The sequence below is a fragment of the Macrosteles quadrilineatus genome, unplaced genomic scaffold (assembly GCF_028750875.1).
Source record: "Macrosteles quadrilineatus isolate MER2022 unplaced genomic scaffold, UCM_ALF_1.0 Scaffold_4__1_contigs__length_99947679, whole genome shotgun sequence".
Taxonomy (NCBI): Eukaryota; Metazoa; Arthropoda; class Insecta; order Hemiptera; family Cicadellidae; genus Macrosteles; species Macrosteles quadrilineatus.
In genome coordinates, this window is record NW_026542597.1 from 29896855 (window position 1) to 29920114 (window position 23260).

Consider the following 23260-nt stretch of genomic DNA (forward strand, 5'->3'; position numbering starts at 1 on the left):
GACCATGACACTTTCGCCATAAATTTGTGAAACTTTCTTCCCGTTACTCCTTTAAATCAGTAGCATTTTAATGGTTTGAAAATTGGACCCCTCTGTCCTTGATAACTGTTATTTCAAATCTGCTAAAATATCTTCCCGTCAGTAGTTTTCTTTTAATTCAAACTGAAACTGGACTTTACTGCCGTTGAGCATTATGCTTTGAATACTGTCAAATTTTCTTCCCGTTACCCCTTTTAAATCAGCCTATTTGATGGATTGACCAAGACATATCCTCGATCTTAGCTTACCCTGACAAAATAAGCAGCTGATCTTGATCGTAACAAAGTTACAAAAACAACCTACTCCATTTGACATTCATTCTTCACTCATAGTCGGGTAAAGGTCCATAATTTTGTCCTAATCAATGCATTTATGACAAATATAATCAGCTATTTTACAGCAACTGCGTAACTTTGGGTTTTCATGTAAAGTTTTTTAATTTGAAATGCTCCACCTGGATAAGCCGTTCCGCTTGGAAGCAAAAATTGTACTTATTATTTCTTACTCACTAATGACTCTTTACTTCAGGGACACTATTTTCACTATTTTCAGTTGTCTTGTTGATTTAGATGAACCAGAAAGGCTATTTTTACTATACTAGTTGTTTACAAGTTTTCGATTTCATCTACAGCAGCCTGCGTACTCATTAATTAGATAATCATCATTCCATCGGTCCCTTGAAATTGTTTGTCACAAGACGTAACAAATAAGAACAATTCGACAAGCATTCATCTTTTCGTTGTAAGAGTCATGACATTTACACGAAGTTAATATTTACGTCATACTACGAAATTACTTGTTTAACACAATGCGTTAAAATAAAAGGGAAAGTTGAAAGGAAAACGAATATTTGAAATGAATATTCTTAATTTTATTATTTTGTTTGTAAAATTCACATATTTTTGTTGAAATAATAAGTTACCTCGAAAATGTACTTTACACAAGATTTGTCAAAAGAGAGGAAAGAAAATGTTTTGAAAACGTTGTGTAAGTAAGTTTAAAAACTGGTTTCAAACAGTCATTTCAGGATAGTATTTTGATTTAATTTGTGTGTTTTATTTTACTTGTTTTCTACTTGTTGTTTTTATATGTAATTTACGATATATCTCTACGAGTATAACCAGTGTTAAAATTACTTATGAAACTGGTTGAAATAGGATCAAATAAAGTGATCTTTAATGACTTTTTATCTTACCACTTCGCCGTAGTGGTGAATTTGAAACCTCATAACATCAATGTAGAGCGTAGAGCGTAACGTGATGTGAAGGCGTTAGAACTAATTAATATCCCCTGCAGCAAACCTGCAGACTAAACGAACATCACTTCGTCTGATTGGATTTTCATTTAAATATTTCCTTAAACAGGTAAGCGTTATTCCCAATTTAAATAACATTCGATTTAACGATTACTTAGGTATGCTGGTACAGTATACGGAGGGTAGTAATGTTTTTTAGTACAAAATAACTTAGTAAAGAAAAAGATGAATTTGCCTCTTTTATCAAAATGTATCCAAAAACAAACAAACTACAACGGTTTACTTTCTCCAAGAACAACATAAAAATGTTAATAATTAATTTACAATTTATTTTGTTATTTTCTCTACAATCAATAGCCGTAAAAAAAAAACACTTAAAGTTCTACAAAATTGTTTGGAGAGAAATTGGAAAATCTTATTTTTCATAGGGTTACAGTGAAAACCCCAATTTTTTCCCCATAAAACCAAGTTCCCATAGCCCAATCGTGCTAGTTCGCGAGCGTTTCAGAATCAAAGTAGGTTTACACGTTTGTATGAAATTTAATTGAAATCGCACCGTTTTGAATCGAGTTATCGTGCTAACTTATGTCTTTCTTATATACAACTTCTTTTCTAATATAAATTTATTTACTACTTGCACTACAAATATAACATTGCTACAAAATTAATTTAAATTGTAATAAATGTGCAGTAAAGTATTACATGTTTTAATTTGAAACGTATTTGTTTCGGTCAATCTTCCTCTAAATCCATCCTATAAGCATATGTGAATAGGCCTATTTATTCATCGTTTCATTTATTGAAATGTACGTAAACATGTTCTCTTTAAAATTAAACAAATCTCTGTATACAGTATAAATTATTTGTGTTTTCGTTTTCAAAGCTTTTTTCATGATAGCGTGATTCGTTAAAAAAAAACATTGCAGATCGCAGCTACAGTTTTACTGTAGAGTTTGGAGGATAGAACATTTAAGGTAGCTAAGTTAGAAAACCGTAAATTAATAGTTTTTTTTTTAGGTTTGGTTTATAGTTTGGTTTATAGACCAGTTTATAGTTGGGTGGACAACCAACAAATTGATTTGAAGATGGTTTCCTAAAAGGTCAAAGACATGATAATAATTTATTACTCCTAGGAATTTAATAAAAAAAAAAACACAATTAATTGTAGGTGTTTTTATTTGTAATATTGTAAGTTATTAAACTTCAAAAACATATTGGATCAGTTAATAAAGGAAATAGTTATTAGTTTAGGAGCTGTAAAGGTTTTTTGTTTTTATTTTTAAATTCTTTTGTCAACAGGGTATTTCAACAAACTACAATAAATTGAAAATCGATAAACCAATTATTTAAGGTTGAAATTGTTAATAATTACTAGGTAAATCGTCAGAAGTTTTTATTTTGCATGAATATTTTTTGAAACTAGAGTACTTTTAAAACATTTTTTTTATATCACAAAACTGCTTTCTTTTTAATCTTTTTAACTGCTATCTTATATGAGTTCATATAATGTATCTATTTCTTTTGCCCCGTATCACCGGTTTTAAGCTTTGATTTCCCTTTTCCTCAGTAGATAAATATAATTCACTAGCTGAGTACCCGTCCTTCGTACGGGGTTGGTATACAATGCTTATTGTAGTTAAATACTCGTGCTTTGCATTTGCAATGAGAGAGGACACGTTTTGAGAAAATTTGGTTTACTATAATCTACGGTATACTATAGTATATAGAACATCTACCATAGCCATAATGTTCTACCACTTTACCTAAACAATAGAAAGAAGTAAAGTTCTCACACTCAGGTTTTTGTTGCTTCTTGGTTCAAATTAGCTGTTGTCATAAATGTATAAAGAACTAATGGTGCTGCACCCTGTTGGTAAACCGTATAGGCTAACCTTTTAATGCTAGTAGTTAATTAATGCGTGATTGAACTTAAAACAAACAAACAAATAAACAAACAAACACACAAACTTTCACATTAAATAATATTAGTATGATTACAAGATTTTAAAATGTGCCAAAGTCTAGTTTATAACTAACAAATATACATTGGTGATAACTTTTTGGGATTATATAATCCGGCTAAACTACAGTATTTTCTTATGCCAATTAAATTTAAGAAAACTAGCTGTTACCCACGGGCTTCACCCCGTTTGACTTCATAAGTATTAATAAAACTAGTGATTGGTTAGGTTAAGCTGAAATAAACAAAACAGAATACAGTAATACGAACAAATAATCTCGCCTGATTTTAATAAGGTAATAAATTGAAAGAATAACATACAAATGAATACAGCTGAGGTATTTTTAACATTAGGTATATGGAAAGTTCCCTTTGGAAAGGAATTACGACCTTAAAGGGCAATTTAAGAAATAATGGATAGTTTTGCGCAAGGTTTCTCGTCATGACGAACATTTGAAGTATATGGTTTATGGGGGTGTGACTTGTAGTTTTCTCAAAAGTCCATGGGTACTTTTGGCTTAATAATATAGAAGAGATGTATACTATACTAGCTGTTTGCCCGTTCTACGTACGGGAATCTTGTAGTAAGTTGAAACCTCATATTCAGAACAGGAGTTGGTTTGCATATTTAGTGTGAATTTTTCCAGATATGCTGCCAAAACTACTACTGTATAGGAATACATATAAACCTTCGCAAATACAATATCTGACAGTTTCAAAGCCAAAACGAATGCTTCGCAATTAAATGTCACCCGATCGTGTTAGTCCATATATAATATCTAATGATAAAAGGACTTGCTTTATAGATATATGAGGCATAGCCCTAAGGTAGGCCTGTAATTGAAAGTTACTTTTCACACTGAAAATACCACCTCAACCTCACTACTGCACACTTTATTCGGGTTGAAATTTTCATTAACAAAGGTGATCTTGTCTTTTCCACGAAACACTGAGAAATAAAGACATTAATGGGTTACCAACAGACATACACACACAAATACAGAATTGAATTAAGGGATTTGCTACGCTTTAACCAAAGAAGTCTACAAACAAAATAATTTTTTTAAAGTTTTGATATTGTCATCAAATTTTATGATAATGGATTTTTCAAACTGTAAAATTGGTGTAAATCCTTTGGCAAATATATAAATAAGTAAATAAATACACAGTCTACAAAACATTTATACGTTAACAACGCCAAGCTTTAAAAAATCATGATGGTTTGCTAAAAAAATCTTTCACTAATGTTTGATCATTTTCATAGAATAAACTAACATTTTGGATTCAAGACAGAAAACGAAAAAATTATAGAGTAAGACATCAATTAAATTTAATAAGAAATAAGGTGCAGCACTAACGATAACTATAGTTGTAAATAGTGATGTGGTTGTACGTAAAAATGATTCTTACTGCTACCACCGGTTCTAAGGAAAAGTATCAGTACTATAAACCAACGTTTACATTTATGAAAAGAACTATAGTACTTAAGAACAATTCAAACTGTCCATGTAATCAACCTGTATTATTTGTGTTAATCCGTTGGCAAATATACATAAATAAATAAATACACAGGCCACAAAACATGTAACATTTATGTTAACAACGTAAAGCTTTAAAAACTCCCTATGGTTTTCTCAAAAAAAACTTTCTCTTGATGTGGTGCAGTACCGTAGTTATTATAATCTCACTTGGTTTTATTTGTTTTTAAGTTTTCGTAAATCAAAGGTATTTCCCATTAATAGCATTATTTGTAATTAACTTTTAATGTTAACATATTAATGACAGTTTGAAGAAACCACCTTTATCCAAACAAAGTTTCTTATAAAATATTACGTAATCTCTAATCGATAATCGATTCATATATCTAGCAAACATTCGGAGGAAATGTGACAGAAAACTCACAAATCTGGGGTTTTGGACGTTTGTAGTTTTACTTCCTAAGTAGAAAAAATGTACCGATATCGTTGTCGAAATGTAAGTAAGTAGAAACACAAAATGACACTTTGGAAAAGCGAGTTTAGCTACATCTGTAAGTTAAACCTCTGTTACGATCACAGTGAAATCAGAAAGTTCTTCCAAGATCGCAGCAACATCCACGATCACCTACTGCAGTTGTGATTTTTTACTTTGCACTTTACACAACTGTCCTTGAAGGGCCATAAATGAGTGCGGAAACCTTTTTGTAAGCATTGGTGACGACGATTTAAAAAATTTAAGTTTCCCAGCACTAATACAACACTGATTCACGGTATTTTCCCCGGATATAAAAACTCAAGAACACTCGTTGCACTTGCGATTAATTAAACAGGTTAAGTAAGGCACAACGTTTCTAAACTCACTTGGTTTGGATGTGCTAACAAAACTTGATCGGAAATGGTTGCGGTATTTGTAAACAACTTCTAATGTAAACATATCAGTGACAGCTAGAAGTGAGAACTAATCCAAACAGCTGATCGTTATTTAATAAAATGTAATAAGAAACATTGGGAGAAAATTTGACAAAAATCAAATTTTCTTGAGAGAGCCAAAGACACTCTCACCAATCCAGTTAATACAGAAAAATGATTAAACCTTGATCGGTACTCTAGTGTTCTAGGAGTAGGCCGCGTAAAATGACATTTTGGCGTTACAGACGGAGTCACAGAATGGACAGACAGACATACAGACAGAAATTGAGATAAGACTCGTTTCGGCTTTCTTAGGCTATGAAACGTAAAAATAACCAAAAACCGCATGATTCTAAGCAATGTACAGACAAAACTGTAATTTTATTTATATAGATTCAAGTTATAAGCAATAGTAGTTCTTGTGGCTGGGATGAAATTTCCACTAAATTATTGGAATGTACTGCTGAAATTGCTTCTAATGTAATAGCAGTACTGTTGACTCATTATCCTATCATTCGGTGGAAACATCGTTTATGACTTAACATTTTATGAGATCAAACCAAGTATGAAATGAATCCCGCAGAATAATGGTAAGAATTGCAGGCCAAACTTAAGAGCTAGACCTATCCAAAATCATTTACTAGAGTTAAAGTTATAAATCTTATGGATTTTTCAATGTATTGAGTTAAGCCAACTTACCTAGGAACTTAAAAAGTTCAAGGGTTCTGTGCCATTTTTATTTGTATTAAAATGAAAATCAAATGATTCTCAGTGGCTCGCCTGTTAATGTATTATTAGTACTGAATGGTGCAATATAATAGCCTTACCAACTAAACTAGAACCTAAAAAGAACAAACTTGTTTTAACAAGTTTCAAGATTTAATAAAAAAAGTGAATTTGTTTTGATCAAATGAAATTGTAAATGTAAATAATTTTGATCTTCGGTTCTAAAAGCATTATGACAGTAGCTAATTAAGTATTAAACAAAAAATGGTTGTTATTGGAAGCAAATAAAACTTGCACACGGTGGAAATAAATTTATCAGACTGCGATAAAAATTATAGATACTAACGTAGAATCTAACTAAATAAAAAGATATCAAGGAAGAGGACGGATTAATCAGAGAGTGGTGATGTCACGGTGAGGATAAAGATTCTATAACTGAAACAGTTGACAACGGAGTAGTGTGAAACACTGTCAGCATGGCTACTGACAGTGGACCTCCACAAGTATTCAAGACCAAAGCTATACAAGACTCAACTGTAGAACAATCACTGTCAAGAGATACAACTCCAGCCACAAGAGAACAGATGGAGATGGATCTCTTCGAGGGAGGAGAAAATCTTCATCAAGGTACACGAGTATACTTTAGAAAAAAAATCATGGATAGTATGGAGGAGGTGTCAGGAGACTTGAAGATTCTCTTAGACATTGAAAACGGACTATTTAATAGCAGAGAATTGCAGTTACTTACATTAAAATGTGTAATATCTGAGATAAATGTAATTATGTTATGGTGTGCGTTCTTGGACAGATTAGACTTGATGAAGGTTCTTGACAAATTAGGGGCCGATGTGAATTTTGCTCTTCCTAAAATAGGAATTTCCAGTATTCATTTAAGTGCCCTCAACGGTTGTTTAGAATCAACTAAATGGTTGATTAAGAAGAATTGTAATGTTAACTTAAAATTTCAGTCTGTGACTCCATTAGATTGTGCTGTGATTGGAAATTCTATTGACACGACTGCGTTGTTGTTGAAACATGGTGCAAAAGTTGAAGAAAGTCAACTTTACTTTGCTGTCAAGATGGATGCTGTTGAATGTCTGTCGCTTTTAGTTCGCAGGAAGATGAATGTCAACAGCTTGGACACCACAGACATGTCGCCTTTGCATATGGCAGCTCATCTGGGGAGGGAGCAATGCCTTAAAGTTCTATTGAAGTGTAACATCGATGTTGATATGGAGACTAAGGAAAGGAACTCTGCATTGCACCTAGCAAGTGAAGGAGGCCATGTGGCCTGTGTTCTATTACTGGCCAATAAAGGAGCTGATGTTGCTAAACGTAACATAAGGGGGCAAACACCACTGCATATTGCAGCCAAGTACCACCGTAGTGAATGTGTCCAAACTTTGTTGAAAGCCGGAGCAGATGTAAATGCTAAAGACTCTGACAATAGAACACCTCTGCATGCAGCTGTGGTGTGGAAGGATGATTTGTTGGCATGTAAAACGTTAGAAATACTACTTGCATCAGGAGCTGATCTTAATGCAAGAGATGACTTTGGGTTTTCAGCTCTTCATGTAGCTGCGATAAATCAGTTGGCCCAATGTGTTGATGTCTTGATCATGGAAGGTGCTGATCTCGGTAGTCAAGCCAAAAATGGACTAACAGCTCTTGCGATAATCATTGAGCGAACCCCTGCTTGTTTGGCAATCATCAATAAGAAACTGGACAGTTACATAACCACCCATGACTCAGCTTCATCAAACTGGATGGGAGAAGTGATTCTAGAATTTGAATACTTTACTCAACACTCATCCATAGGAGAATGCGAACTCTTGAAAAGGTTTGTTGACGAAGGACATCAACGACTGCTGGAACATCCTCTGTGTAATGCGTTTTTGTTGTTAAAATGGGAAAGGTTGAGATTTCTTTATTTTAGCAGGATAATGTTAAGTATTATGTTTGCAAACCTATTAACACTTTACTTAATGGCAGGCCTGACCAACAACTGTTACAACGCTTATAAAAATATCAGCAGATTCGATCAGGAGCTTTGCCTCAACAACTCATTGTTTGGCAAAATACTAATTAGCAATGGTCTTGTTATAGAGGCAATATGGTTCATTCTTCTAATCATTACAAGTCTTGAAATTACAAGAAAAGTCTTCAGTATGACCGCGTATCAGTCCATCATTCAGTATGTTTTTCAGTGGTCACAAGTTATGGAAATCTGTCCAATCTTCAGTGTATTTGCCACATCTTTCATTTACACTGGAAGGACTTACGCCTGTCAAAACTATGTTGGTGCTTTTGGTGTATTGTGTGCCTGGGCAAACGTAATGTTGTTCATAGGACACGAGCCTGCTTTTGGACTGTATGTAGAAATGTTCACCAAAGTTCAGCGGAACTTTTCCAAGCCCCTTTTAGCTTACGCACTTCTTATTATTGGATTTACTTGCAGTTTCTGCATCATATTTCCTGAAGAAAAAACTTTCAGAAATCCATTTACAGGTTTTATGACGATTCTGTTAATGATGACTGGAGAACTCGATGTTTCGTTGCTAACCGGCGAAGGAAACGTCCTTCATCAAATAAGTTCCCACTTGATTCTTTTCTTGTTTTCTCTTTTAGTGACAATCATGCTCTTGAACTTGCTAGTAGGTATCGCTGTTAGTGACATACAGGGTCTCTACAAAACAGCAGGGATCTCAAAACTAGTCAGATTAACAGAGTTGATGCATTTCATGGAGATTACCTTGTTACAAAATTGCATTTTTCGTAAATGCATTGAGTGGTTAGGAGATGAAACAATGAAATCTTATCCCAGAATCTACATCCGTTCCATGGACCCAAAGGAAAACCGCTTACCTAAGGAGCTTATAACGGCTGCATATAGGATTGCCAGGAAACAGAAGAAATTAAAACACAACATTTTTGACCAGTACAGCTGGGATGGAAATCAACTAGAAGAGGAGGTTCAAAACTTAAAGCAACTTCTGCAAGAACAGCAGCAGATTTTGAAGCAATCCCTGCAGGAGCATCAACAGTTTGTGAAGCAATTGCTACAAGAGCAACAGCGAAGTGTGAGGGAATTGTTGCAGGAGCAGAAGAGTGTGGAACAAGTACCAACTTCACATACTTGGGCGTGAACATGATTGTAAGACTATTGTAAGGATTGTAAGGACTATTCAGTTTTTGAGCTCTATTTCTTAACAAAGTAAAAAAAAATCATTGGAATGGTTTTCCTTATAATACACTACCTACTATAAATATTTAATTTTTAAAAAGTAATGTTAGTACGAGTTGGCATTTAAACTATAAGTTGTTATGCTATTTTGTAATATTCGAAGCTTAAGATTTCCAAACATTGTTTTTTAATGAACAGATAAACATAGGCTAAGTAACAATTTTAATTTCAAATGTTATTTGGTTTTCCTAACTGACGGAATCATTTAGTCTATAAATAGTTTATCCTACAGTTTATTGTCAAATCCAAATGAGTATTTCTTTCAGAAAAACTTAACTTAAAAAATTAAGTGTTTCAGACAATATTTTTCTATTTTTATAATATTAGCTATGCACATTTCACATTTCTTTACCACATTGTAAAAGTGAATTCTTCTGCTATTCAAATCTTCAAATGGCACTATTTACAAAAGATCCAGAGATTTTACAATTAAAATGGAAATAGTATTAGAAGAATCATTTACATAGGTCTACTTGTTGTATGTGAACAAACAATATTTGCACCAGTGTGTATCAAATTCTACATTAACAAGAACAAGCAAAATTATTAAATTGTTATGATTATGAACTTATAAAAATGTCACCACGACAGTCATTTTTGAACTCAGGACATTATTTAGCATCATATTAGTATAAAAGATACTCTTTTAACGGGACATCTATGATCGATATAATTACCAGTAAGTCTTATTCATAGCTTGTCGATCTAGGAAAGGTCCAGTAGATCTTTTGTTCAGAATGATGAGCATCTCTTGGGTGATCAAAGCGACTAGAGCTGGAATCACTTCATGTGAAGATTAAATAAACATACACTTAAACATTAATATAGTATTTTAGTAATAAGAAAATACGAGGAGACTCAAGTGCAAATTGTGCAGTTTAGGTTCCAAAACTTTTTTCTAAGGCAAAATGAGTCCAGTTCAAGTGCAATACCATTGACTATAATGACAATACCCATTTACCTCTTCAAGATTATGTTTGCTTAGAACATTGAATTGTTAGGTGAATAGAACTACTAATTTACGATATATTTGTTGATATTAGATCTACACTATGAATTGTGATTTGTACCTACCTTAATCATTAAAAATACAACATGTTTATAACTGTAAGGCATTTTTTACAATCCAACTGGTACAATCCAAGTTTAGATTATGGGTTGGTGGAAGGATATACTAAGGTGTGCTATTCCCGTCATATTCTGACGTCACTCGGATTGAAAACAAAAGATCACCTCTGATCGTAACTGTCAAATTAGTATTTGTTTTGATTTGGTTGTTATTGTTTTTATAATGAACACATTCAACTATTTTGAAAACATTATAAAAACAGTAACAATCATATATATATAAATTTCCAATACCTCTTTGTGCCATCGAGCTCGAGGACTCCGACTCTGGCAATGACATTTTTGGCCTTGAATTTATTTTCCATTCAAAAATTCCGATTAAACTAAAGCGAAAGTCTAAACCCATCCCTCAGTGTATTCCGCTGTCAACGCTATGGACACACTAAAAACTATTCCAAACTTGATCGCCGTTGTGTTAAATGTACAGGAAACCATTTATTTTCAAATTTTCCTAAAAATAGAGAAGATCCAGTCCAGTGTGTTAACTGTAATGAGTCACATACAGCTAATTATCGTGGCTGCCCTTACTACCTCAGCCTTAAGACACGAGCAATCAGCAAAAGAAATCAACCAACAACCAATCAAACGGAAATCAGCCATAATCAAGTTCAATACAACTCCAGTAGTAATTTTCCTGCTTTGCCAACCAAAAACCGCAATCCTCCAATAAGTTCTCAAAGTGAAAACTTTGCTACCCCACACAAAACTTATGCTAATGCTACAAACGGATCAAAACATAAACGTACTGAAACACAAACTCCCCATCCTGAACCTGACAACTCAGAACACGACTTTCTTCACCCTATTTTAAAATCACTATTATCTCTAGTTAAACCTTACCTCCCTCAAATTAAATCGTTCATCTCTCAGTTAGCATCATCTATTTTCCAGAATGGATTTTAATTTACACCCAGTGAATAACTTAAAAATACTTAATTGGAATGCGAATGGTATAAAGGAAAAGCGTTCTTCATTTATTGTTTTTCTAGCTCAAAATAAAATTGACATCGCTTGTATCACAGAAACCCATCTGATATCAACGGAAAAATTTACGATTCCTGGTTATCTCGTTTACAGATCAGACAGGGATGCGCCTAGAGCGTCTGGCGGAGTTGCCATTGCGGTTAAAAGAAACATTGCTCATCACTCATTGTATCTACCTCACATGAATAACCTAGAAATTACAGCCATAAAAATAAGAATAAACAACGTTGATATTATTTTATATTCTGCTTATCATGCTCCACGGTACAAGTTTTCAAAAACGTACATTGAAAACCTCTTTTCAGATAATACTCCTACTATTTTACTAGGCGATCTAAACTGTAAGCATGAAGCTTGGGGATGCCTGAAGACAAATCCAAATGGAAGACTACTCTTAGCCGCTGCCACTGCCTACGGAGTATCAATTGTTGCCCCAAATGAACCTATTCATTACTCATTTAACCACAATGTCAGGCCAGACATTTTAGACATTGGATTATTTAGAAATATGCCTCACCCAACACACATGACACCACTAATTGACCTTGATTCCGATCATCTACACAAACAACAGGTTAAATGGGAGTTTTTTTTACGATTGATGACAGTTTTATGCGTTAAAGATTGCTTTAGTAACGGTTGTTTTGAATTTGAATTTACTACGCGAGCACAACCTCTTTATACTGTATGCTTTCTTGTAAAGATATTCGCAGTTTCAATTAAGTTAAACAATTTTTAACATCCCGTTGTTACAATTATTTAATCTTACATTCCTCGTCCCTAATATGATAACACGTCATCAAAGGTTACATATTCATGCATTACACCAATAACGAGATGGCCTGGGGCGGTGCCTCAACAAGTAAAAGTGCAAAAAAATATCTCCTATAATAATAAAACGTAACAAGGTTTTTTTATTTCACGATTTTAAATCAACCACTTGACGGATTTTTATGATTTTTGTGTTGAAAGAAAGATAATTTTGAGAACTAGGGAATGTCGAAGCCATAATTTTAGTTTAGGGTTTCAGTTTTTTGGAAATTAAGTTTAAATTTTTTAAAGTCTAGCAGCCGACGCTAACATTCTACAGAATGGCTTTTTGTATAAAACCATTTGCTTAACGTAACAGCTGTAAACATTCAGAAAGGTTTGTTTTAGTGCAATATAATTTGTTTGAACTAACAGCTGGATAGATATAAATATATTCTATGGAACTAGGGGGTTATTTAATTTGGTCATTGATTATAGGAAATAAGTAAGATTAATAGGGATTAAGTAGACAGTAGAGATAAGGAAGCCCTTTGCCTTCTACAAATAGAGGCTCTGCCCACGAGTCTTCAAATAAAAGAAAAGCCTATATAAATTTATTATTTTACGAGATTTATTCAAAACAAACGATCTGTTATTGTTTTTACTTTTTTTGTTTACTAATTTATTTAGCAATTTATACAGTGAAATTGATTCAAAGGATAGGTATGGACGATTTTTAATAATGTCAGGACAATGTTGGCAACCCAAATTTTTTGTTGGTAATTCAAATGTCAACAGGTGTAGTAGGTCACTAGAAAACTCTCCAATAAGCTGCATGTTGTCTGTAGATACCAAATTGGATTCATTTCATACCATAATATCCCAGTAGTGTATGGTTCAGAAACTTGGGCACTGACCAAAGAACCGAAACCCCGTATTGCTGAGTTTGAGAAATAGAGTGCAGAGAAAATATACGGGCCATTTGAAGTAACGGAGGTTGAGATACGAAAGAACAGAGAGCTAAGAGCAATATTTAAACACCTATATATGCGTGGAGGAGAAAAGATACATTAACTTTTTAAATCTTACCAATGAGTACCGACCACAAATTAGACGACCACTTGCAGGATCAAGCAGTGAAATACTTCATCAGACTTGGATCAACATTAACAGAGTCAAGGGATAGAAGAGAATGAGAGGCCAAAATCCTAAAAAAATTGTTTTAATCTGCCTTTGTTATTGATAGCTTCTATAAATTAAACATAGGCTATACTTATTTTTAAATGTGAGGTAGGCCTATACTTTTTTATATGTTCGCTATAAAAAGCTTTAATATTCCTGTTAGGATGTGTAGAGAATGGTACAGTATTTTCATTACCGGTACTTAAAAAGAATTACCTAAATATACTAAATTAATAATTTCTGATTGGTAAATAGCACCTGCATTTGTAAAGAAAATAAATACAAAGAAAATGTTATTTAAATTAAATACAGATCTAACTATTGTACACATTTAAATACATTAATAGATTTTTATATCTATAATGAACAAAGGTAGTCGTCATGCCATTCTATAAGATTTTGATTTTAACAATAAAAGTACATTTTATCAAATCCATAGCAACGATATTTTTAGTGCTATTTCTGTGGTCCTTAAAGTCACTTCGTATTGCATTTTGTCCAAACTTTTACATTTTTCTAACGTCTACACTTTCTAGATTTCATCCTTCACGATGATTTTGGACTTCGTCCGGTAAGTAAATACAAGTTTTAATATTTTATTGACAGTAGGTATAAGTTTGACTGTTTGATATGGAGGAATAACTGAATTGTTTGTTACCTGCTCATGGCTTGCATTTATTCATATTTTCCTTGAATATGGGAGTGTTTTTTAATGTTTTGCTAAGTTTTTTAGGGTCAAAAGATTTAGTATGGATGAGGTTTGCTAATTGGGTTGAATATCTGTAGGTACGGCATGTTTGTACACACTTGTAGTGAATAGGTCTTTGTTAAGTTGTTATGATTGGTCTGCTTCACTTTAGTAGTTAGTAAGTTAATAAGTTAAATGAGATTTGAGTTAAGTTTGTGCATTACCTTTTTTCATTTTATAGTTAACAATTCAAAATCTATGTAAAAAATCAAAATCCCAGATCAGTTTTTGTGTTGCTCTAAATACACACTAGCCTATCACTTGTTCAATGACCCTTGCTTGCGTTTGGTTTTGAATTACTGTGTAATATTCAGAAAGGAGATTCAATCTACCTACCTTTACTATGTGTTTCAAAGCTTCCTTTACCCAAGTCTTGTGAACACTCTGGGATGAATTGATTAGTCTAATGATCCAATGATTGATTTGTTCTCTTCTCCGGTGCTCCACCTCGTTGTGAGTGGCTTCGTCTGTCATCTCTAGGTCGTCACTGAGAAGAAGTGGACCTAGTGTTGACAGATTCACTTTGGATGTTCATATTTCGTTGAGATTAAGGTGCAGGGTTGTGTTGGTTCCGTGGTAAGAATATTTTGTGAGTGAGCAGAACACAAGTAGTTGACCATTGTCAGAGTTCTTATATCAGTGGCTTGCACTCTGTGGCCCTGGGAGCAGTTGTAGCTGTAACTGTTTGATGTGATGATTGTCTTTCTTTGTTTCTTTTTTGTCTTCTTGTTTCTTTGTCTATTTCCTCTCCCCCGACTACCTTTGAAAGTCACACCATCCGCAGAACGTTTCTGGTATGAGATCACTACCTCACTGTCATCTAGGTCCGTACACAGTAATTAGAGTTCAAAATTGTCTGTTGGTTAGTAATTATTTCTTTTTCAAGATTTAGTATCACCTTTCTTTTCAGTTTACGATTTACAATAATTTCATTAATTTCAAAATAAACAAAAATACAAATAAAAATCACAGCTGTTGCTGCAGACAAAAAGTAAGATCAAAATCAATTTATTACTGAAAGATAAATTACAACATTTTATAGAAGAAAGTAATTTTGTGGTAATTTTCAAAAAAAATCCACGTCTGTGTTTGGAAATGTGCCGATACAATCCGTCCACGTCCACTAAGGCAAGTTAGTCGCAATTCAGAAACACACAAATACTGGCTTATCCTGACCGTTTGTTTATTTTTAGTGCTGTCAGACAATAGTCTTGTTAGCACCCAAGGGTTAGCACCAACTTTCCAATTTGTTTTTGTTTCCCATATGAAGGATCTCTATCAAGGCCCCACTTTGGTGGCCAGCTTACAACAAGCTCTAAACAAATATCCCAGGGTATAAAAGATTGGTGCATCTCTTTTTAAATGCACCTGCAAATGTTTAAGATTCAACTTTGAATTTATCTGTTAAGATGGACTTAGCTCAGGATTTTGTATCCAACACGAATTTATGTGTATCAGCCTACAGAGTAGGTGAATAGCTAAATATCTCTCTTTTCCCAAATTGAGTTCAATCAAAGGTTCAATATAGGTAAAAAAGTTTATTACTTACAACTTTATCAAATCCATGGTAACCATCAGGTCAGAGTATTTTTTACAACCTTTGGAACTACTAGCATATTTTTATAGCCTCTATTTTTACAAGTTTTATCTGCTGCTTATATACTATTTTCTAATTTTCCACGTTCATGATGGTCCTTAACGTTGTTCGGTGAGTAATGATTTTATCAATATTATAATGTACATTTTAATTATGTTGTTTCATTAAAGATAATTACATGATTTCTTCATTATTGGATATTCATGTTTTCAAAGGAGAGGATCCTTGAGTCCACAAAGAGAAGAAAGATAGTATTATATTTTGGTGTACCATATTGTCTTATAATATAAAAAAACGTGTTTGTAGGATGTTTGTAGTATTGTAAGATGTTAGGATGATTTTGTTTGTGTGTTTTAGTTGTATTGAGTAAAAATGACTCATAACAAACTGTTAACTAAACATAATGCAGTTTCAATCTCCTCAACTAAACTCATTTTAATAGCATTTACGAATGATTGGATAAGTAATTATGTTTCCATGTATCATAATTAATAATAGTATAATATGTAGTGTATTAATAGTGTATTTTAATTAATTAATAATAGTCTAATAGTGTATTTTAATGGTGTAATAATAGTGTATGTAATTAAGAAACTAAAAGTCTTGTTGTTTCTTGCACTTGATATTTTTTAATGTTTTATAGGGTCAATTTTGCACTCATAGTCTGTTTATAATCATAATTAAAGTCTCATTACTGGAAAAAGAACACATGGTATTTGGAGAATCTTATGTGGCGATCGTTTTATCTGTTACCAACGATATGTTACTGGATGAACTATGCACTACTTACATGCACCCTCAGTTGAATCTAGTAATTGAATCGATAAAAAAGGTTGTCTTTATTAAAATAAATACATTTTCAGGGACCACCCGATCCTCTGTTTGGTCGCTGCCGGCTGCACTGCCTCGCTGGGGTACTTCTGGATGACCAGAGAGCGCCCGCCTGCACCTGCACCAACCCCACCACCAACACCAAGCCCCTCCGTCAGCTCCTCGTCCAGCGACAGCCAAATCTTCTACCCTGCGAACGAGGAGCTGGACGTGAGTATCCATATTGATTGAGATTACAAGCGTTAAAAGTGTAGTTTAATTTCTTAGGAAAGCTTTCGCAAAAGATTGAGTTTAAGAATGGAAGTATCATGTAAAGAGTATCATAAAAACCAAAAACACTGTTCGATGAAACAGTAATAGATTGGATATTATTAATGCTATGTATTTAAAAGCAATGGCATGGGGTCTGCCAACAGAAATATTTCAGATTTAAATACGGAAATTTGGTATAATATAATGTATCATAGCATTATGAGTGAAAATAAAAGTGGTTACTCATAATCAAAATACAAACTTTTAGACTTATATTTTTGAGTTTTCCAATGATTATTTTCTTACAATCTAAAGATTAAATTTCAAGTAAATTGATATATTTACTTGACATTTACTCCTTAGATTGTACGTCTCATATTAGAGGATAATCTCAAACAAAGATCCCTTCCATGAACGAGTCTAGCTGGTTATTATTTAGTTGGAACTGAGAAGTATTCACTATGAGTTCAAGCCAGAAATACATTTTACTAATGTATGTGCAAATATGTTTACAGGACGTTTGGCCACAGGTGCAGGTGCAGGGCCCCAGCGGGGACCATTAAGACACACAAGCTACAGAGACACAAGTACCCACGACCATCTAGGGTAACAGTGCAGCCGGACAGAAGAAAAGAAAGGGCCATGCCCAAAAGGCGCAGAACACGCGCAAAGGAGAAAAGGAAGGGGCAACAATAAGAAATAAGACTAAATCTCATGTGACCGTGATCAACAGTCATAGAAGGATGAGCAAAGAAGTTAAAAGTCAAGAAAGGGGCAGCAACAAAATCTTCGGGCGTAACACACAAAGAAATAAGACTAAGTTTAAGGCGAAAGTATCGTGCTCAAAAGTCATAGAAGGATGAGCAAAGAAGTTAAAAGCAAAGAACGGGGCAGCAACAAGTAACTAACCTATAAAGCAAACAAGATCAATAATTGACAAACCTCTGCATTTTTTATGTTGAAGAGTTACATTTGAAAAATAAACTTGATTACAATGAAATAAATCTCTTTTGTCTTGCTATGAAATTTGGAGGTTAATAATTTATATATAAAAGTTTTGAATTCTTCCATTAAAAGTGAAAAATTGAAATTAAAAACCGTTGTCTCACTAAACTAAAAAAAGTTCACGCATAAACTTTTCCTAAAAAAATATTTGGGTCCCACCAACTTGGGCCCATCAACCTTCTTAGTGGTGATGTTGCTTATGAATGTGAATTCACAATACTTATTCTTATTGAAATCACATTACACTAACACTAAGTTGAGTTTTTAAAAGAATATCACTTGGACAACTTGATTCAAGTTACAGTTAGTAGTAGTATTAACTTGTTTTAAACACACGTTATATCTTCAAGAAAAACTGTTAACATTTTTTTTTCATCACAATTTTATTTTCAATCTGTTCATTTTTAGAACATTCAGCAAATACAATAACAACTATTATTGGTTTGAAAATAATTTAAAATAGAACCTGCGCCGATATTTAAAAAAAACTTATGAGTGCTTTCGCCAGCTATGCTGTCATCATCAAACGTTGTAGTAATAGAGATCGATGCATCAGACACATTACAAAAACTGAAGGTTATGTATACAATAATAAATGTTAAAAATAACAAACATATGGGTAGGGTAAGTTAAAAGGAATATTATGTTAAGTACATTAAGGTAAAACTAGTGTCCCTGTTGCTCGAATTCGAGCAATTGCTAAGTATTAGAAGAGTTATTTTAAAAGGATTAACGGTCATAATTTCTGATGACTTTAGAAGATTCGACCAAAAGATTATGGAAATACTCAAGATGTACATAACAGTATTATATCAATTTATCCAGGCTCTCTCGCTTTTTTCCATTGTAATATTTACACTAACCCAAATTCAAATAGTAATATTCCATTTCAACCAAGTCAGTAAATGTTTGTAGCAAACTGTATTAGCAAACTTATTGAATACTAGCTGTAACCCGCGGGCTTTGCCCCGTTTAACTTCTTAATTTTTTAAGATTATCTCGTTCGCATGGCTCAATCATGTCCTGGTTGAAGTTTGTTCGCTACGCTCACTCACCTTTAGGTTGGAGCTCGTTCGCTACGCTCACTCACCTTTAGGTTGGAGCTCGTTCGCTGCGCTCACTTGCCTTCAGGTTAGCTCGTTCGCTACGCTAACTCGCCTCCAGGTTAAGGTTCGTTCGCTGCGCTCACTCACCTTTTGGTTGCAAATTAGCTGTTGTCATAAATGTAAAAGAAATAATAGTGCTGCACCCTGTTGGTAATCCTTGTAACTTTAATGCTATTGAACATCATAGAACAGAACCAACTTGTTTAATTTAAACAGCTGTTAAGATTCAATAATTCCATTTCTCATAAGGTTAACATGGGAAACTCCAGAGCCACTGGGGCGGAGCCCGAAAGGATTTTTGAAATAAGAACATGCCTATATGTTAATTGGGAATGTGAGCTATCATCATGCCAAATTTCAGCCCAATCCGACCAGTATTTTTCGCGTTCACTTGTCACAAACATACATCCATACATCCATACATCCAAACTTTCTCATTTATAATATTAGTAGGATTTAGAATTAACATATGTTCTTCTCACTTTTAACTTCTGACAACAGCTGGAGTTTCATAACAATTTTTGTTTCCCATGTTAATCTTATGGAGAAATACGAAACTTTAAAGGGTCCCAGGGCCTCACTCTCTAATTATTTCCCTAAAAAGAAAGTTTCCTGCACAACTTCACGTTACGCTCTTTCCAATGACACCGAAAACATGTCAATCGGTTCAGTAGTTTCGGAGGAGTAATTGTCACAAAAAACATGCTTGCGTATTAAATAAGTATCCTACTTCCTACTAATATTATAAATGAGAAAGTTTGGATGTATGGATGTATGGATGTATGTTTGTGACAAGTGAACGCGAAAAATACTGGTCGGATTGGGCTGAAATTTGGCATGATGATAGCTCACATTCCCGATTAACATATAGGCATATTCTTATTTCAAAAATCCTTTCGGGCTCCGCCCCAGTGGCTCTGGATTTTCCCATGTTAACCTTATGAGAAATGGAATTATTGAATCTTAACAGCTGTTTCAACTAAACAAGTCGGTTCTGTTCTATGATGTTCAATAGCATTAAAGTTACAAGGATTACCAACAGGGTGCAGCACTATTATTTCTTTTACATTTATGACAACAGCTAATTTGCAACCAAAAGGTGAGTGAGCGTATCGAACGAACTTCAACCTGGAGGCGAGTTAGCGTAGCGAACGAGCTAACCTGAAGGCAAGTGAGCGCAGCGAACGAGCTCCAACCTAAAGGTGAGTGAGCGTAGCGAACGAGCTCCAACCTAAAGGTGAGTGAGCGTAGTGAACAAACTTCAACCAGGACGTGATTGAGCCATGCGAACGAGATAATCTTCAAAATTAAGAAGTTAAACGGGGCAAAGCCCGCGGGTTACAGCTAGTAGATTATAAAAATAATTATTAATACAAATTATAAATACAACACAAATTATAAATTTATAAATAATACAAATTAATAATACAAATTAATAAATAATTATACAAAAATAAAATCTGAAGTAAGTTTAGTCTAATGGGTTAGTTGAACTCTTACAGTTTTGTTAATTTTGAAATTAGTAATTTTGAATTTAGTAATGTTACTTTTGAATTGGACCATTACCTTATTTACTAGACTGTCTATTTTATTTATGAATAATGATTCCCAAGCGTTAGGTTCATTGGGTTTGGTTACATTTTTCAGCGAATTAGTATTTTTAATTGAAATTAATTGTATGGTCTTTTTCTAAACAATGTCTCGCTAAAGCTGATCTCTCTGGTCTGTTTGTCTAATTTAATTTTAGGATTTTCAAGAGTATTTTTTATTTAGTTTATTGTTAAAATGAAACAATTAATTTAGCATTTTCTCAAATGTTTTCTTGGTGTCTTTATAATACGTTGTATAGGTGGTGTTCATCCATTCTTTCTTTCCCTTTATCGGTTCTAGTTTAGTTATTTTCTTTTTATTATTTATTTTTAAAGCTTTTATCACCATGTTGTATATCATTTTGGTCTCATACCCATTATATTTATTTATGAATTTTAATTCTTTGTTATAATTTTCTTCAGATAGTGGAGTGTTTAAGAGGCGATAAATCATTTAATTGAAAGCCGAGCTTTTGTTCTGGAGAGTGATGAGAAAAAAAAAATGGCGTAGTTTCTATTTTAAATTACACGTTATATCATAATCTATTGATAGCCTACTCCATTTGGCGCTAAACTACAGAACTGGTGTATTTATTTTTATTTTAGAATACACTCTGAGTAAAGGATTATCATTTTTCAAAGATTGACGTATAACAATAGTTTAGTGAGTCGGTGGCTCAGTCGGTAGCGTCGCGGACTTCGGGCCCAAGGCAGCGATGCCGTGGGTTCGGATCCTGGTCACTGTCGATAACAATTTTATCAGTACAGTTCACCTTTGTACTGTACCGGCTCACTCCTTGCTTTACTGTTATCGATCCACGCACGGGCGCTTAGTCTATGTGGACGGGCAAATGCAAGGTTAAAAGAGGCCGCCAACCTCTTAAAAAAAAAATATATATATATAACGTTATATATATAACCTGGTGAGTTGTGTTTTGCCGACGCCTCGCGCTAAAGTTATTGGAGATGCGTGGTAGTTAGGCAATTGTTTTGTTTGGTTATATATCTACTGTTGAATTGACGAAAGAATTGGTAGAATTTACAGTATTTACGCTACTACACATTCCACAGTTCACAAAAAATTGCGTGTTATATCAAATCAATTCACCGCCGTACCAGCCTGTATGTGTGACGTCCCAGCATCGTGTGGCCAAGTTATGCGGCTCACTCCACATAATGTATCAGTAACCACATGCCGTGGTCTGTGTTGGTAAATCAGCTGAGTTATGGAGCCAAAACTGAGCCCAGCCTTCACCTTGGATCAGGTTTCTTTTCCTTTCCCTCGCGAGCGCAAAATTGCGATAACAAGTTCAGCTGTGATATACTGATACACTTGCCTCTTGGTATTTCACTTGGGAAATACCTAGCATCTCGTTAAAGAACGAGATGCTAGCCTGTCCTACGTACGGGAATTAAGTAGTCAGTTAAAACTGTGTACAATTCAGAACACCTGGTTTACACGTATAAAGACAAAATATTTTCTTCCAGTTTTAATGTGAAAAATGATCTTGTAAACAAATGTTGAGTAGCCAAATAGGTTTTATTCCATCACTAGCTGTGTACCCGTTCTACGCACGGGGATCTTATAGTATTCAGTTGAAACCTTATATAAAGAACAGCAGTTGGTTTGCATATTTGCAGATATGCTGGCAAAACTATTACAGTATATATAAACCTTCGCAAATACAGTATCTGACAGTTCAAGCCAAAATAAATGCTTCGCAATTAAATGTCACCCGGATCGTTATGGTCCATATGTCCAATGATGCTGATGGTTTGCAATGATGGTTTTAGAATTTAAAAGTTCGAAAGTTCCTACCCTTAAGGGCGTGGGACCTTTTCAAATGTCGGGTTTTCACCATGTTAATGATTGTATTACCTATCAATCTTTCTTCCGAAAATAAACTAAAATGTCCAGAAATGCTATTTAAGAGTTAGGTACATTAACTTTCTCTAAATTAACTGAATCAAAGTACAATATATTTAATGCTACAGAATATAAATCCAACCGATTTATTTATTGATAAATCCAACCGCGAGATGGTGGGTTGTCGAGGTGACACGTTGTCACCAATGAGCGAGGTGGCGCGTTGACGGCACCGAACATTGAGCGTACACGTCAACCCGCCACCTCGTAAAAGAGTGGTGGCGGGTTGACGGGGTGGCACCAAGGGAGTATGTTTTATCTATGGTGGCACGTTGTCGCCTACGTACGAGGTGGCGGGTTGCCGACATCGAACATGGAGCTTCACGACAACCCACCACCTCTGATAAAAACTGGTGTTGGTGGGTTGTCGTGGTGGCATGTTGTCGTGGTGGCTCATTGACTTGATTGTGTACGACAACCCGCCACCTCGGAAAATTGTGTGGTGGTGGGTTGTCGTGGTGGCCTGTTGTCGAGGTGGCGGGTTCGGGTCGACCTGTACGTGGGGTCCCAGTTTATCGACATCCCAAAAGATCGACACTGAAATAGTCCC

General features: G+C 34.3%; 3 protein-coding genes across 3 annotated transcripts; all 3 read left to right on the forward strand.

The window, feature by feature from the left end:
• Positions 1–6843: 6843 nt before the first annotated feature.
• LOC128992827 (transient receptor potential channel pyrexia-like) lies at positions 6844–8390 on the forward strand. Its single transcript, XM_054416569.1, has 2 exons — positions 6844–8207; positions 8360–8390. The coding sequence occupies exons 1-2, from the start codon at positions 6844–6846 to the stop codon at positions 8388–8390; spliced, it is 1395 nt and encodes a 464-aa protein (XP_054272544.1).
• A 65-nt stretch (positions 8391–8455) lies between these two features.
• LOC128992828 (transient receptor potential channel pyrexia-like) lies at positions 8456–9513 on the forward strand. Its single transcript, XM_054416570.1, has one exon. The coding sequence runs from the start codon at positions 8536–8538 to the stop codon at positions 9511–9513; it is 978 nt and encodes a 325-aa protein (XP_054272545.1). The 5' UTR covers positions 8456–8535.
• A 4623-nt stretch (positions 9514–14136) lies between these two features.
• Positions 14137–18131, forward strand: LOC128993363 (mitogen-activated protein kinase 7-like). The gene is made up of 3 exons (XM_054417214.1): positions 14137–14226; positions 16864–17041; positions 17599–18131. Exons 1-3 carry the CDS (start codon positions 14207–14209, stop codon positions 17644–17646), a joined length of 246 nt encoding a protein of 81 aa, XP_054273189.1. The 5' UTR covers positions 14137–14206; the 3' UTR covers positions 17647–18131.
• Positions 18132–23260: the final 5129 nt, after the last annotated feature.

Bases quoted from the DNA above. Each gene is read 5' to 3' on its own strand.
- LOC128992827 (XM_054416569.1), top strand. From the start codon at position 6,844: ATGGCTACTGACAGTGGACCTCCACAAGTATTCAAGACCAAAGCTATA. The intron at 8,208-8,359 runs GTTTGTTGACGA...ACTTAATGGCAG, and splicing joins GAATGCGAACTCTTGAAAAG to GCCTGACCAACAACTGTTAC.
- LOC128992828 (XM_054416570.1), top strand. From the start codon at position 8,536: ATGACCGCGTATCAGTCCATCATTCAGTATGTTTTTCAGTGGTCACAA.
- LOC128993363 (XM_054417214.1), top strand. From the start codon at position 14,207: ATGATTTTGGACTTCGTCCG. The intron at 14,227-16,863 runs GTAAGTAAATAC...ATACATTTTCAG, and splicing joins ATGATTTTGGACTTCGTCCG to GGACCACCCGATCCTCTGTT. The intron at 17,042-17,598 runs GTGAGTATCCAT...ATATGTTTACAG, and splicing joins CTGCGAACGAGGAGCTGGAC to GACGTTTGGCCACAGGTGCA.